The sequence below is a fragment of the Egretta garzetta genome, unplaced genomic scaffold (genome assembly GCF_000687185.1).
Source record: "Egretta garzetta isolate BGI_Z169 unplaced genomic scaffold, ASM68718v1 scaffold188, whole genome shotgun sequence".
Classification (NCBI taxonomy): Eukaryota; Metazoa; Chordata; class Aves; order Pelecaniformes; family Ardeidae; genus Egretta; species Egretta garzetta.
In genome coordinates this window covers 4528473-4544109 of record NW_009260622.1, presented here as the reverse complement: position 1 = coordinate 4544109, position 15637 = coordinate 4528473, and the positions used below count along the sequence as shown (strand labels likewise).

At 43.2% G+C, this 15637-nt stretch overlaps 1 protein-coding gene across 1 annotated transcript in view; it reads right to left on the bottom strand.

Moving 5' to 3' along the window:
* Positions 1–10837: 10837 nt before the first annotated feature.
* Positions 10838–15637, bottom strand: part of DHX35 (DEAH-box helicase 35) — a 32079-nt gene continuing 27279 nt past the window's right edge. Inside the window, exons 23-24 of the mRNA XM_035900846.1 lie at positions 15337–15448; positions 10838–12502 (exon numbers count right to left, since the gene is read on the bottom strand). Of these exons, the coding sequence (XP_035756739.1) occupies positions 12458–12502; positions 15337–15448 (157 nt within the window). The 3' untranslated portion in view covers positions 10838–12457. The remainder of the gene's footprint in view (positions 12503–15336; positions 15449–15637) is intronic.

The following is a 15637-nucleotide window of genomic DNA, read 5'->3' as shown; positions in this document are numbered from 1 at the left end:
AGCTGGGGGTCAAGGTGAAGGAGGTAGTCACCGCTCTGTAGATGAAGCACCAGGACTTCCCCCAGAACAGCAAACATGCAGGAGGGCTGGGGAACAACTCTTAGCGTTGAAGGGTTTCACAGAAGCTTGTTTCCCCACCAGAACTAGTGGGAAAGGAATCAGAGGCAACCAACCCTCTCTGCCCAGCAGGAAAACCAGAGTCCCAGGGAGTGGAAGAAGAGTGCAATGGCAAGGGCTGCAGAGAGTACCTCTCCTCAATACAAGGATGCTTCATAGCTCCTGGCCTCCCAGCTTCCTTCTGTTGAAGCCACTCAGTCCCAAATGAAGTTATGAACAGGTCTCACCCACTCCTTTGCTCCTGAAGTGGATGAGGACAATACACATTTTGAGAGCAGCTTGTTCCTCTCCTGCCTGTGAGAAGCTTTCAAAACCCTTAGGTCTTACTGTGCCTTCTTCCAAGACATCCTAGAGGACAGAGCAACAGGGCCGAAGGGCCACCAGACACTCTTCAGCCCTGCACGTCCCTGCCCAATACTGAGCATTTCCCTCAAGCTGCTTTACCCGTTTTCCCCTTCCTTGGCGAGGCGCAGTGCAAACGTTGCATGGCCAGTGCTGCGCAGCCCGCTTTAGTCTCCTGGCATTAGACTCTGATTTAATGTATGTGTGCTCTTTTATTCATCTAACAAGTTTATTCCTTTGTCAGGTGCGGCCTCATATCAGAGGGCTGTGCTGAGACGGATACACAGGGAATTTATTGCTATAACAGGTTTATTCTTACAACAGCTATTCATTTATGCAGACTCCCCTCTATTTGGCATCCCTGTGCATAAGTGGAGACGGGCAGGCTCCTGCGCGGCAGCCCGCAGAGCGAGCCTGCATTGCCCTCCTGCGGCCGGCCGCTGGATGGGAGAGCCCGTACATTAATCATAGCAGCAGGAGTGTAAAATTCAATTTTACCTCTCCATTCATTCTGAGATGAGTTGAAGGCCGGCCTTGTACATATAAACCACACTTTACTTCATCAGAGCCCTGGTAACAAATGGAGTGTCTTCTTCGGGGAGTTTAACCATCAAAAAACACCGCGCTATTTAATTCCACGCGTGCCTAGGGTCAAAGAAGGAGCTCTTGGCATCAGCAAATGCTTCAGCCCTCAGCTGCGCAGTAAACTATGTTTTAGAGATTGTTCCTCAATACGAAATGATCAGTCCATTTATCTGCTAAAGCAGCCTGTCTCTTTGTTCAGTCTCGCAATATTTTTTCCGCTGACCTGATCTGGACAATAAACCAGAGTCATCTTAAGATATTCACCGTTCAATTTGTTACTTGAGTGCCTCCGAGCCTAGCTGTCCCTGCTGTCAGCATCGCAGACTCCCCAGCCTTCACCATTAACCTGTGCTGGACTCCCCTGACCCCAGGTCTGGACCAGCGCAACGGCATTGCCCGCTCTGCCCAGCTCACGGGGACAGGCTCTCCAGTTGCAGTAACTGTATGGTCCCAGCTACTGCCACATCCCAAAGGCCCTGCAAGGTGTTCTGCCCAACATCCCTCTCACACCAAATACACAGACAGAACTTGTACAAGGATTTGCATCTCTCTGCTCCCTGGGGAGCTGCTTCCAGAGCTGCAGCCACATCCTTCCCCCAAGCCAATGCGATGCTGGTTACCTTTCACAAGAGGTAGCTGATCTGTGCTCAGAGGGTGCAATGTGCCCCCTTTTTCACCCTCAGACTCTCTCCTGAGGTATTGAGTTTGTTACCACCTTCGACTGAAGAGGGCTTAGGAGCCCCATCAGAGTCTCCTAGGTGAATGTATTAAACACTGATCCATCACAGAATAGGAATTTACCACTTATCCATCTCATCCTATAGTTACAATTTCAACAGTTTTGCAGCAGAGTGGGGTGCTGAGGTCGCAAGAGCTAAAGCCATGAACTCCACATCCTTACAGCCCATTTGCCTGCTTAGCAGCAAGGGTCAACGAAGTGATGTGACTATGTGCACCTCCCTCAGAAGGGCACGTAACTCATGCAGCTGTATCACTGCTGGCCATCAGCATCCCACTGGCATCTGAGTTCTGGGTTTCCAGTTTTGGAACCGGTTCACATATGTCTACATCACCTTACAGGGAGGCTTTTAGAAACTCAGTTCCAGGAAAGTTTTCACAGTACCCCAAAGAGCCGAGCTCCCACCAGGACTACCACCTCAGACTCACTTTTCCCTGGCTGTCTCAGGTGGGTTTCCCACTAAGCAAACTGAATGCTATGAACATTATCCTTTGGCATCAGCAGTCCCTTTGCATTGCACGGAAGATTAAACACCTACACAAGGCTGTGGTGTCCAGTGCAGGAGCCAGACATCCAGAAGTTAGACCTTGCAGATCCCTGACTCATGCTCAGAGCCCTTTCATGCAGGTAGCTGTAAATAACTAATGCAAGTTTACACTACAGTGACGGAGGGATTTAATCTTTAAAGATGTTAAAAGAGCTTCCAAACCACTGAACCATACTTGCTGTTCAGACAAGAAGCTGCCTAGAAAAGCTGTTCCTTATAATCATTAATTTTGATCCATTTGCCGTTTTTCATGACCTGTTTGCCACGTGTTGCTCCACTTAGGAGTTCCATGTTGCCTATTCAGCATCACATAAGCACCAAGATTTTAACAGCTGCCTGCTGACAGCAGGAGCTTTCTCAATACTTCCCACCTTGACTGTGTCACGCCAACCCTTCAGCCAAAACAATGCACACACGCAGAAGCAACCGAGAATTGTTGGGAATGTCAAGAACAGCCCTTTCATTTCGTTATAAAGGCCCAGTGAGTTGGAGGGCCCTGAGAGTGCATGCGTGCACGCATGGAGCACAGCTTGGAGAGGGGAAGCCTAAATGGCTGGGCAGTTGCAGAGGGGACCATAACCTGAAATTTTTTTCCAGAAAAATTTTCCTTAAAAAGGTTTTGATCCTTTTTTCAAGGAAAATTCTAAAAGTTCATCCATACTTTGAAGTTTTACCTTGCTTCTACTGCTTTCTTTCAAACAGAAAAGGAGGAGGGGAACAACCCTCACTTGCAAGTCTCCATCTTTCTGCAGTGGAAAAGCACAGGGAGGGGAGAGATGTGGCGAATTACTTTCTGCCACTCAACTATAGCAGGAGAAGGGCGAGGTGGAAGGCTTACTTGCTCTACTAGTTTTTCTCCAGTGACCACAAAGGAGGAATTAAAGGGAGACAAGTGGCATAAATAAACCAAAAAATCTAAAAAAGAAATTGAAGAAAAAAAGTGCAATTCAACTCAAGCATAGCATTTAAAGATCAGTCAGCGCTGAGAAATATCAGATGTCACCAATCTGCTAATTCCAGTTTTCAAAAGAAGAGCTTTCTCTTGGAATGTTTCAGCTAGCTTTGGAGAGAAAACTCCCAACATGCAAACCTCCTTGCCAAAACCATTTTTGCCTTCCAGAAAGCATCGTGTTTGTGGGTGTCAATATATCTGACAGACGTTACAGTCTCCTACTGCCATAGGAGACAAAATTTCACCCGTATTTACACTTCAGTAAAAGGAACTGCAAGTGGATTTACCCAGTAAGGGACAAAGTCAGCAGCAAAATTCAGATGTTCCAGTTCTTTCTGTCTCCAAGCAAAATTTCATTCCGGAATAAAATTCTGGAGGGAGGAGGCTAGTACACAATGTTTATCCTCTAACTTTTGTAAAAATACACAAACCAGCCTGCTCCAAAGCGGTCTATAGTACCCCTGGACTCCTTGAAGGTGTTTATCCCTGAAGAACCCACCCTGAGAAGACCTGTGATGGTAACAGGCACTCACACTGTGCCTGCCTCCATGGTGCCCTCAGCATGGCTTTGCCCTGGTCAAAGCTCTGTTAGGCTCAACTCAACTCTCCTCTCACTGCACCTGATGCAGGAATTGTGGTAAAGCCTAAAATACCTGTCTTGCCAAAAATTATTGCTTCCTTAGGTACAAGGGCTCCTGGAAAGCTTCCAAATCCTAACGGAAACTTCACTCAAATGACTAAGAAATGAGTAGTGGGGTCCCATATATTTCAGCTTTCCTAGTCCCTGGGATCTCCTCCTACAATAGATCTTCCCTCTGTATACCACTCCCCACACTGACAAGGACACCCTTAAATAGACTTGAAAGGACTTGATGACAAAGGGACAGGAATTAAGAGGCATCTATAAAAGGCTTTCAGATGGAGAAGAGCAGGAGGACATAGAGCAGATCCAGAGCAGCACGTGTTCTTACCAGCCAGCACCTGCAGCCCTCCCCTGACCACTGATCCCTTCATTCTTCACTGAATGATGAGTGTTTTCCACTCGGACCTCCTCCTTCATCTTCGTAACTCTTCCTTGTGGTATAGCACATCCTCAGGAGGCCTCCAAATGGCGCTTAAATCAGACGGTGCAAAGATACACTAACGATACCCATATCTACCCACACGATGACCTGCACAATGTGTGTTACACAGGCGCTAACGTGCCACAAACCCTGCTCACAAAATAGCACCAGTGGGGACATTTTGAACAGTGATATCCTAGGGGTACCCAAGAGGCTTGAGTGTTGCAATTTGTTTACCAAAAAGTAGCTTTCTCCATAGATGTTTTGTTGGCAGGATAAGAACCAGAACATAACGTGGGTCTGTACAGTCTCCAGGCTCAGGGACATGAACTCTTTACAACTTCGCCGTGACCTTGTGGGCACTCTTAGCCAAATGAAGGGGGAACAGCAGCCTGTTTGCCCTCACCACAGCAAGAGAGATGTGCACTGCTGCAAACAAGAAGCACGTATACAAGCTCTAATGACTGGCTCCATTGCTATATGGACTTCAGTGAGCCCTGCTAGCTAGACCATGTGTTCAGATCGCAGGCTGACTCCCTATCATGTAGATGCTCAGACTAACAAGCCAGTTCTGAAGGCAGATTTTGTTACAAAGCCAGGAATGACGACCTCCAGAAGTGCTCCAGTGCAGCAGGTACCATGCACGCAGCTGCAGGAGGAATTGCTTTCTGCTTCTCCACCTGAAACAAGAGACTCCAAGGCTTCTCCAGTCCCTCACCACTCTAACACACCACTTTCTCTTCAGTGGCTCTTCCTGCAGTGCAAAGGGTTAAATCAGCATCAGCTGCAATTTCCAAGAAACCAGAAAGATTTTGAGCAAGACAAGGCACTTCGCTCAGCTCTGAACGCCCCCCCGCAATGTTCCAGACTGCCCAGCACCCTGCCCCACCAGGGAGCTGCAAAGAGCCCTTTTTGGTGTCCTGACTGGTCTGACAGCTCCCAATGGCCATCGGTATTCCATACTGCCTCAGCCTGTATTTACACGTCGGAGAAGCTGCTGTGATCAATGCCTCACACAAGCACCACCCCAGCCCGTGCCCGCACAGCAGCAGAGCCAGAATGGACCCACCTTCCCCTACTAACAGCCAGCTTGGAAATGATAGTGGATGTCTGGGCTTCAGCCGAGGAAGGGCATTCCCTTCAGTGAGAAGCACCTTCTGGGACACAGTTTGCCAAGCTTTTATTTTTCTAGATAAAGTGCATCTCTTGCTTCCCCACTCTCCTTCTAAGCCCTGACACGTTCCCATCCCTGCAGTGCCTGAAGGCATCTGCTAAAGTCTGTGCCCTGTTGTCCCAGATATTGAACACCCAACGTGCATACCCACACACTGGGAAACAGTCTTCAGCCTCCCAAAACATCAACAGGCAAGGGGAAGAATAGGAAGGAGGAAGGATAAATTCTGCCTTACAAACAGATCCTGCTCTTGGTAGCAGGACTGGACATGAGCCGGGCTCTTTCAGGTCCTAACTCATCTGAAGGGACTGCGTCCCTGCTCTTGCTTCAGTGGGGCTGTTGCACGGCTCACGAGTCAGTTATGAAACCCTGATGTCTCACCAGATACCAGAAAGAGAAACAGAAGTTCCATAAAACCTGGCTCATGGAAGATGTTTCCTGGCATCAAAACGCACCCTGCCCAACGGGATTATCTTTCTGCCAACAGGCATCTGCAATAAACAAATTCGTTCTTGGCCTGAAGGGAGCTAAAAAGCCATTGAGGTTTTTTGTTCTCAGTCCTGCTCTTTCTTCTCTAAGTTTTGACTTGGCCCAGCAAAGTAGGATGGGATGGAAGTCTACAGGAAACTGGTGGGTGATCCCCTGATCAGGTCTGAGACCTGCTGACCTTGAAGGGACCCTTGCAGGCAGAGGCTGCACAAGCAAAGCAGGATGCACGCCTCTACACTGCTGGGAAAAACCCTGTGCCATCCAACACCCACTCCAAGGATAGGAAACATCCTCCTCTGGCTTCTCCCACCTGCAAAGCTCTTCCATCAAAGCCTTCTTCCCCTCCTGCCTCTCCCTCGGACCTGGGAGCCACCATGGAAACAGTGAGGGTGAGATCTGCAGCTGCAACCAGCTGAGGCCATCTCTTGTGCTCACACTGTAAGTGGCAATCAGGGGTTTCCTCACGTGATGCTCCTTGTGCTGCTGCGTACTCTGGAAACTGCTAAGGAGAACTAAAATAAAGTTGAAAGACAAATTAAATATACATATATATAATTATTATGATTTTGTAACAAAGGGCAAAAAGGAGTTTTCCCAGGCAATTTTTTATGTCTCATAATTGGCAACACTGCTAAATACAACCTCTGCATCTCACAGCTTCACAAAACTGCAGCCCTGCAAAAGACAATTTTGGAACTGAGCAGGCAGCCATTTTTGCATCCCCTGAGAGAAAGCACATCTACCATGTTGCCATGAACAGAATGGATTTTTTTTGCCCTAAACTGTTAATTTTGTTTATTGCAATAGTGGCCAGAATCCAACACAGATCAGAAGATTCTCTGGAGCGGATGTGACAGCTGCTGCTCCAAAGGGGAAGGAGATAAAAGCCAAGTGGGAGGGTGGACAGGATCAGGATCCACCTACCATCAGGGAAACACCCACCTAAGGACTGCCACACCAGGGCACCTCACAACCTTCGTCCTGTCAGAGCAGAGCCAGCAGCAGATGCCTGTGGAAAGAAATACAGTGTGTCCCTACCCCATACGTGCATCCCTTCACATGCTCCGCTGGGCTGGCCACATTTTGCACACAGACTGATATTTGCAAACTACAGCCCAAGGACTTCTGGTCCTTGTGCTCCTCCAAGCCTTGTTCACGTCTCCAGAGCTCCCTGTACACATATTCAAGCAGAACTGGCCCTGGTGCTTCCCTCCCAGGTTTTCAATTTTACAAAATTTTCCTGGAAGGAGGCACTTTGCTAGTTCACCTGTATTTCACAGAGGAAAATCAACATGGTTAATGCTGACTTTCAACCAAGACAGCTTGATGAGTAGAACACTAGAAGAGCATTTCAGTACACCTTACATAGTTATAAAGTGAGATATGAAAATACTGGTGTGGGGAAAGCAGAAAGTTCTAAGTAACCAAGACTTGTAGCCTTAGACTGATGCTTCAATAAACCTCTAGGGAATATCTTTTGTTAACGGGGCCCATTGCTCCAGCCTTAGGCTTTTTCATTCCACAGGAGGAGCTCTGTGGATGCACAAAGCCCATGTGCAGGAATTTTGAGCTTGAAGGATTCTATTCACTCTTCATTTTATTACAAACGTATTTCTATCAGCCGAGGTGGCTGCAAAATTTAGTTTATTGAAAAACTGAGAGTTGTAGCTGGAAGTAGTTACAAAAAAGTAAAAAAAAACCCTCTTTGAATTTCAACTATGGTTGGTCACCTGGATAAGCCAAAAGTAGAAGCCAGTAACAAATGCTGTCAATCTTCTTGCAGTATTAACATGCCCAGCACACTCTGCCAGACCTCCAGCTATGGTTTACAGTAAAGATGCCTTTTCCATGACTCAAAAAACTGCTGTAGAATTTATTGGTTGGGATTTTTGGGGGGGGTTGGTGCATTTTGTTTGTTTTTAAACCAGTGGGGCACACTGGGCTTTTTCACTAATCTCTGCACTTCAAATTGTGACTTTATCCCACAGCCACTGAAAGCTTTTTCCTTTACCCTTCCTCATCCCACTTATCACTAAGCTAATTCAATGCTAAAACTGAAGAATAAGAAAAACTCTTAAGAATTGGCCAGTTATTTTTTCCCAAGATACTGCTGCTTCTAATTGATGCCTGCCATCTACTGGCATCTTTCTCAAAATGCAGTCAGTTTTAAGCCAAAAATGCACATCTCTGAGAAAGCTGACAGAGAAAGATACAGTTATTCATTGACAGAAGAAAAAAACCCATACAAGCTCTCAAGGACAAAAGTTGTGCAAGTCTGAGAACAGACCAGAAACTGGATATACAGACAGTTTTTTCCATACACCACTTAAGTTCATCTTGCAACTTGTTTGTTCTGGGTCCCAGTAGAGGAACTTACTCTGAATACAGAGTTGTGTTGTTGACTTCCTTTGCCAACTGTTGGTAGTATGGCCACTCGATAGAGAATAATATGAAGTTGTGAAATTAAATTAATAAACATTGGTTCCAAGTTGCCTTCAACAGAATTGCTCAACAGTGATGAACTAGTCCAGTAAGTGACACTTCCCAGAATGATGGGATGACAAGAGGTACCAATGCACATTGATGCTCCCAAATGACAGGGGAAAAACCAAACTAGTTACAGCTAATTTTCCTTGGTAAAGAAAGCAGATGAAACATAAGGAATTATTTTGACAACTACATTTCCAAATAGAACCACCATTCAAATCCAAAGCTGCTGTATTGTCCAGGCAGTTTCACCTCTAGCCTGGCAAGGCGAATGGCTGAGCCCAGCCACGTGTCGGCCTCCGTAGGGCTGAAGGCATCGTGCCTGTGCTCCTGCATCAGCAGCTGACTGCCCCACGAACAAGCAGTCCAGTCCTCGACTCCAGGACTACTGGTCAGGTGTTTTATCGCAAAAGTCACACAAAGAGGACAAGCACAGCAATATTGGCCCAGCTCATTAATTCCCAGTCAGCCTCTAGAAGTTCAGTTTCCCACCAAGCAAGCCAGCAGCTCAGTAACCACCATGAGTCACCATGCAAACTGACGATGAAGAAGCCCTGCACCTATTTGCACCTTCCCTTCTCTGCTTCTCTGCTCTTTTCTCTCCTTCCTTCCCTACAGCCAAGGCTCCCAACAGAATCAGAGAAGCCCATCCCACCCTCATAATTAGACGTGTCTTTGCAGAATATGGCTGGGATTAATGAAAAAATTTCAATGCTCTGTTGTTCCATTTGCTGGAACAGGAGATTATTCCCTGCTTGCACTTGCCCACCAGCCAGAAAAGACCTGAGCCACCAGATCCAGGAGGAGTCACACAGATACCCAATTCTGGTAAACTACTTTTTTTGGTTTAAAGACGCATTTGACCTGACTTACCACTTTTTTTCCGCTGCCTGTCTGTAATGTGCTTATCATAACATATATAAAAGCAACTCAGCTTAAAAATCAGTTACATCACATTACCTTGGAATCTAGAGACTATTGCTGTGCGCATGGCTCAATTATATATCCCACTACATCAGAATTTTATCATAAAGCACTGAAGAAAAGGCAGTAACATCTCCCTTATTTATTTCCCTTTTTTCATTTTAGTATTTTAATTACTGGTCTCTTTCTTCAGATTAACCAGGGCTGTTTTCACATCAGTTTATCAGAATTATTTTTAATCTACAAGATGAGAAATATATTTCAATTAATATTGCCTTGGCTGAATTTTTGTTCTAATTCAGCTTCATCTTATTCTGTAACTGACAATACTAAAGTCATGAGTAGAAACACTGAGAGTGCTTTCTGATGGACATCAGGAGTATAGCTTCTTTATTCTTCCCCCCAGTAATTTGACATTAATGGATTGTAAATTTACTTAAAAAAAAAAAAAAAAAAAACAACAAAAAAACCCCAAAATATCTCCTTGCCAGTGGTGGCATGACTTCTATTTCAAGCAACATTTTAATTCAAGAGCCTAATATTTTAACCTCATTCTCTAAAAGCCAGGTTTAAAATCCTCAAACTGTTTCATAAACTCCCTTACAAACATCTTCAAATTACTCCAACCTCCCCAAAATAGCACACAGACTGTTTATGCAGCAAAGAGTGGATACAAGGCACAGTCGCCCATCTCCTTAATCAAAGTTATTTAAAGCATAATGCTATGTACAAATCTAGCAGAGCGCTGTAGGCCAAAATTTTACAAAGTAAAGACATTTTCAGGTCTTTCAAGTTTTGAATCTCTGTCTTCAAACACCTTCAAAGGGTCTGCATTTCCAATGAAAGCAGTGCTTTCTCTCTAAAGGTAACCTTAATCTGGATACTAAACCCACTTACCCTTAGCCTGCATCTCTAGTATAAAGTCTGCCTGTTCTGCACCTCTGGCAACACCTCTATAGTTCATAACACTACTGAAAAAACAAGTCTCAATTTCTGGTTTTGTTTACAAAGACAGATTGCACTCATTCTTAGAAAAGTAGCATTGCTTGCAGCACGTTACAAAGCTTTCACATCGCTGGATTCTTAACTTAGCAGAAGTCACAATCATTCCAAGACAAAATTTTGCAGATGGATAGCCAAGTACATCTGGAGGAGAGTGCTCTGCAGAACCGCCCGATAAATGAAGTGGTCAACCACTGGTAGCCCATGACAAGTCAGACCGGCACAGTACAACCACCCTGTATGCTGGGAAATCACTCACTACTCAGGCCTCTCAAGCTTCCTTGATTCAATGGTTTTATTTTTCTTAAGAATATTTCCAGAGGACAGAGTGCCAAGGATATTTTACAAGTCTTCATACTCAGCTCTTTCTCCCACCCTTTAAGAGAAAAAAAAAAAAAAAAAACAAAACCCACAAATTGAACCTTCTTAGTAAGCGCCAACACTGCTCTCAGTTCTGGCTAGGAGACAGCCCCTGCCCCAAAGAGCTTCCATTCTAGGAGAGAGAGAGTAATACAAAGGTGAGGTTCACAGGGAAAACAACAAGGAAGGTGACACCGTTTGTCATGCTGCTGGTGCCATACATGGAGATTGGGACATTGGTTTGTGCTGGCAGTCAGTACACAGATACTGAATAGACCACACACTGCACGTGACAGAACATGTTCTCTCTGCAGGTGTTTGGAAGGGAGAAGGTAAAGAAGCTCTCAAGAAAGTTCTCAAGGCAGTCCTGTGACAAGGAAGGCATTTTTTCTATGTAGAAATTTTTGCCTATTTACATACTTTTTTTTTTTTTTGAAGAAAATAAAATTATAGTTAACATGCCAAAAACACATTCATCAAATCAGTTGTCTTACAAAAATAAAATCTTCAAACAATGTGTTTCTAAAATAAATATCAATAGGGCTGGAAAAAATAAATACATGTATCCAAGCTATTTTATTAAAACACAAAAAGGTGTGTTTAGTTCCTTACTAAAAAGTAGCCATGGAGTCCTGATTAAAGCAGCAACTCTTTGGAGCATCCTTCTTTTACAGTAACACATGAAGAACTGTTCCAAGCAGAAAAGAACAGATTCTTAATGAAAGAAATATATACGACTGTGTTCCTGATCGGTAAGTACAGAACTTTTTAATCTTTGCTGAATGATAGAGGCTAAAAACCAGTGTTTCATGATATACCCCTGCTGAAATTTTCTGGTATTTCCAAGCAGTGAGAGGCTAACACTTTTTCTCTTCAGGAAAGAAAAAAAAAAAAAAAAAAAAAAAAAAAGTCCCACCTGTGTATTTGGTTGTTTGTGAATATATGTGTATAGTCCCCTGATTGAGAATAAAATTAATCCTTCTTAAAAATACTGAGCTACTCTTCCCCCCCCAAACAGCAGCTCTCATGTACGGAAACAAGACATTTTAATACAATGCTGCCTACAGAAGGACTGTAACAGCACAGGGAGCCAGGGGCAGCTCAGCCTCAGGCAGGAGACTTTTATTGCTTGGAAGCACAAGCTGCACCAATTCAGGATGGTCCAACATGAAATCAATGTTTCCATGGCAGCCCCTTGCATTTCAAGGGCTAGTTCATTGCCCTGAGCTCCTGCTGCCAGGAGTCAGTCTCAGTTTGGCCGGTAGTAGTCACAGTGCTCTAGGTAATAGGAGGCAGGGTACCCTATTCCCCACTCTCGTAAGGCAGCTGTACCACACCAGGAAATCAGTTTCCTTCTTGAAGTATTCCTTTTTTTGTGGTCCTGTATGTCCTCTTACTTTTTAAATTGTTTTTCTACCTATTTAAAAGGAGCAACATGCCCAGATTAACAACAGTGGTCAAGTAGGCAAAGAATAAAATGTCCACAATGCAAGCTCTACATAGGTTCACAATGTACTGGTCATGCATAAAACCCTACAGATCCTGGCAGGCATTTAAATGTTTAAGTTGATGTAAGATCAAATTGCTAATGAACTGACTGCTGGATGGACTGTAGCCAGCTTGAAATCACTGGTAGGTTCTGCATCTGATGTCACACGACTTAAGATGTGTCAGATCACTGGTCATCTACTTTAGCCCTTTTTGCTTTTAAGGAAAGATGCTGCAAGAGAAGAAAAGAAGAGAAAAATTACTTAGCATATACACAATTAGAAAAATGTTCAACTAGAATGCTTTCAGTCTCTAATCTGAAATTAAATAAATTTTCTTACACAAATACCAAAGACCACCCTTCCCAAGCTCTGCTTGTTACTGATATAGCTAAAATAAACCTATGAAATAAAAACCCCACATGTATCCGAAAGTGATATTCTGGCTTGCTGTAAAATGTCATCTTCCTAGTACCTCTGCAGTAACTGCAAGCACAATTTCCCACTGGAAGCAAGCTGCCAGCATGTAAAAACACACGGAAAGGGACGTGCTCCCAACAACACGTGTGCCTAAGCACTCGGGGTACATATATGAACTACAAGATTTTAACAAGTGTATTAACACTGCAGCTGTAGTTGCTTTGGAGTCTTGAACCTCTATAGTCTTAAAGAAAAAGGCCTACAAAAATGTGGAATGAAAACATGAAGAAAGTCCTACAAAATTTGGAAAGAGACATCATTGACCGAGACCATGATCAAGCTGTAGAAGAAAAATCTTTTCATACAGAATCCTATTCAGTTATAATTTGTTTTTAACTTGATACAGGAATAAAAATTCTCATATTTCAGGAATCACTTATTAGCACAAAGATGTATCCTTCAGTAGAAAAAGGGTCTGAATGTCTATAAATCGCCATAAATTTGTATCTTGCAATGGCTTGGTTATTCAAAATTTACATGTATAATTCAAAGCTTTACACAACAGGAATATTTATATTTTTTAAACAGTTTATAAAGGCACACAAGCCTTTTGGCTTATAAGGATGCCTGACCAAACTGGAAAAGATCATTTTCCTCAAAACCAGCACTATCCTCCAGAGCTTCCATTTATTTTAGGATGAAAACAATGCTTAGGTCATGCTGCAAACTGAGTTCATCTCTATCAAATCAAAAGGATGGCAATGGTAAAAATTAGGTTCTGATGTAATTTCGTAGAATATCTACAACAGTAGTAGTACTACCTGGAAAAACACATTGTCTCAGTCAGGTAGGTAGTACTACTCAAGACAAGCCTTCTTCACTTATAAAAAGCAACTCAAGCTTTGCCTGAGCAAGACACTGGGTCACATTCCCCAACACTACCTACCTAAAGGAAAACCTCACATAGAATAGAATCATAGAAGAATCATAGAATCATAGAATCGCTTTGGTTGGAAAAGACCTTTAAGTTCATCGAGTCCAACCTTTAACCTAACCCTGCCATCCCACCACTAAACCATGTCCCTAAGCACCTCATCTATCCTTCTTTTAAATACCTCCAAAGATGGGGACTCTACCACCTCCCTGGACAGCCCATTCCAGAGCCTGACAACCCTTTCAGTGAAGAAGTTTTTCCTAATATCTAACCTAAACCTCCCCTGAGCTCATGGAGAGGTCATATCACAATGGGATGTTGTGGTGTGTATTGGATGCTACAACGTGTAAATACTCCAGTCAAAAGGACTAGTTATTTCAGGAGCAGGTTTGATACAACTGGAACATTGGCTTCTCTCCTTTTTACACCATGCTTGCAGAATGTCTAACAGCAGCTGAATACTCAGGGGCCTACCCTGCAGGGGTCATTACTGCCTTCGTCAAATGCGTTATAGAAAAAAAAAAAAAGGCAGAAAATATTCAGCTACTTAGAGTAAGTACATTTATAGATGGTAAGTGTCTGGATAACTGAGATGAATTATCCAAGCTCAACATTAAAAAAAACCTAACCCTCTCAAGTCAATTACATGGACAGAGGCCAATGCTGCTGTACACTGTAACCACAGAGGTATGTCCTAAGGTGCCCCATGCACCACAGTGTTTTTCTTTTTTCCAAAAACCCCAGGAAGTGAAAGAAAAAAAAACATCATCAGATTCTCAGAAAAGTCAAATAGCATAGCAGATGTACAAATCAGAAACAGCCATTTTTGCAACATGGCTGCTTACGTGCACAAACAGATCTCTTGTTTTGCATAGGTCTGATATGCAAGTGCATTTTTTCACTCAGCATTTTGGAAATACTTCACCAATTTAGACTACAAAGCTCAGTAGTTATTAATCTCCCATGGGAAATTCACATGCAAGAACAATTTGGCAATCTTGCCAGTAGAGTATTGACATGCAATGGGGTATCAACAGCTCCAGCATAACTAACAGTTAGGTAACATTCAGTACCAATCCAGTTCTCAGAATGACCAGGGAATAAGTCCAGATTGACAAATTCACGTGAGACAGAGTTGATAAAGGATGGTGACAACTATTAAAAGATACTTGTAAAGAAAAGGTATGTGTATCACACACAACGGAGTTTGCAATAAAAGTTTGCACAAATAGCAGCTGTTTTTTGCCATTCCAAGTTTGAACAGATCAGAGATGATTTTTTTTTTTTCAGTAAACATAACTAACGCTCAAAAAAAAGTCTCAGGATTTGCACAAACATTTGCAAAGCATGCAAAGACTCCTCTAAAATTATTGTGCAAAGTATGACCACTGCCTAGCTATAGTGCTGCTCCAAGAAGTGCTACCAACTGTCTATATTCAGGTGTAAAATGGCTGAAGGCTTCATTTACCAGAATGACACACTACTTTGTAACTTTGAGATCATGTCTGTTGGCTGGATAATAGGGAAAAAGCTTTCATGCATTAATTAATTATCCTCTTTCTTTATATTAAAACCACTACAATGAACAAAACCAAATTCACTTTTGTACCATTAAATAGACAACAACAACAAAACATAAACACTTTAAAAGTTCAGATACAAGAGCTGCTAATACAGCAATGGTACCGTTTGGGCTTTATGCTGATTCCGTACCGTTCCTTGCTGGTAAAAATGAGGTGCCAGTTCCAAGAGCCATGCAGATTCAACAGCAGTCACATCTCTCATGTAATATTTAGCAGTCTGTATAACTTCATTGTAGACTACCCTAGAAGAAAGGGGGAAAAAAAAAAAAAAAAAAAAAAAAAAGTGTTTGCTTTAACTATAATATAAAGCAATCAGGGAGAGAGATGATTAACAGCATATTTAGGCAGTTTCACATACATGCTGCCAGAGGTAGTATTTACAGAATGACAAGAGCATCTTTAAATTATAATACAGCCTCTTACCTCTTTCC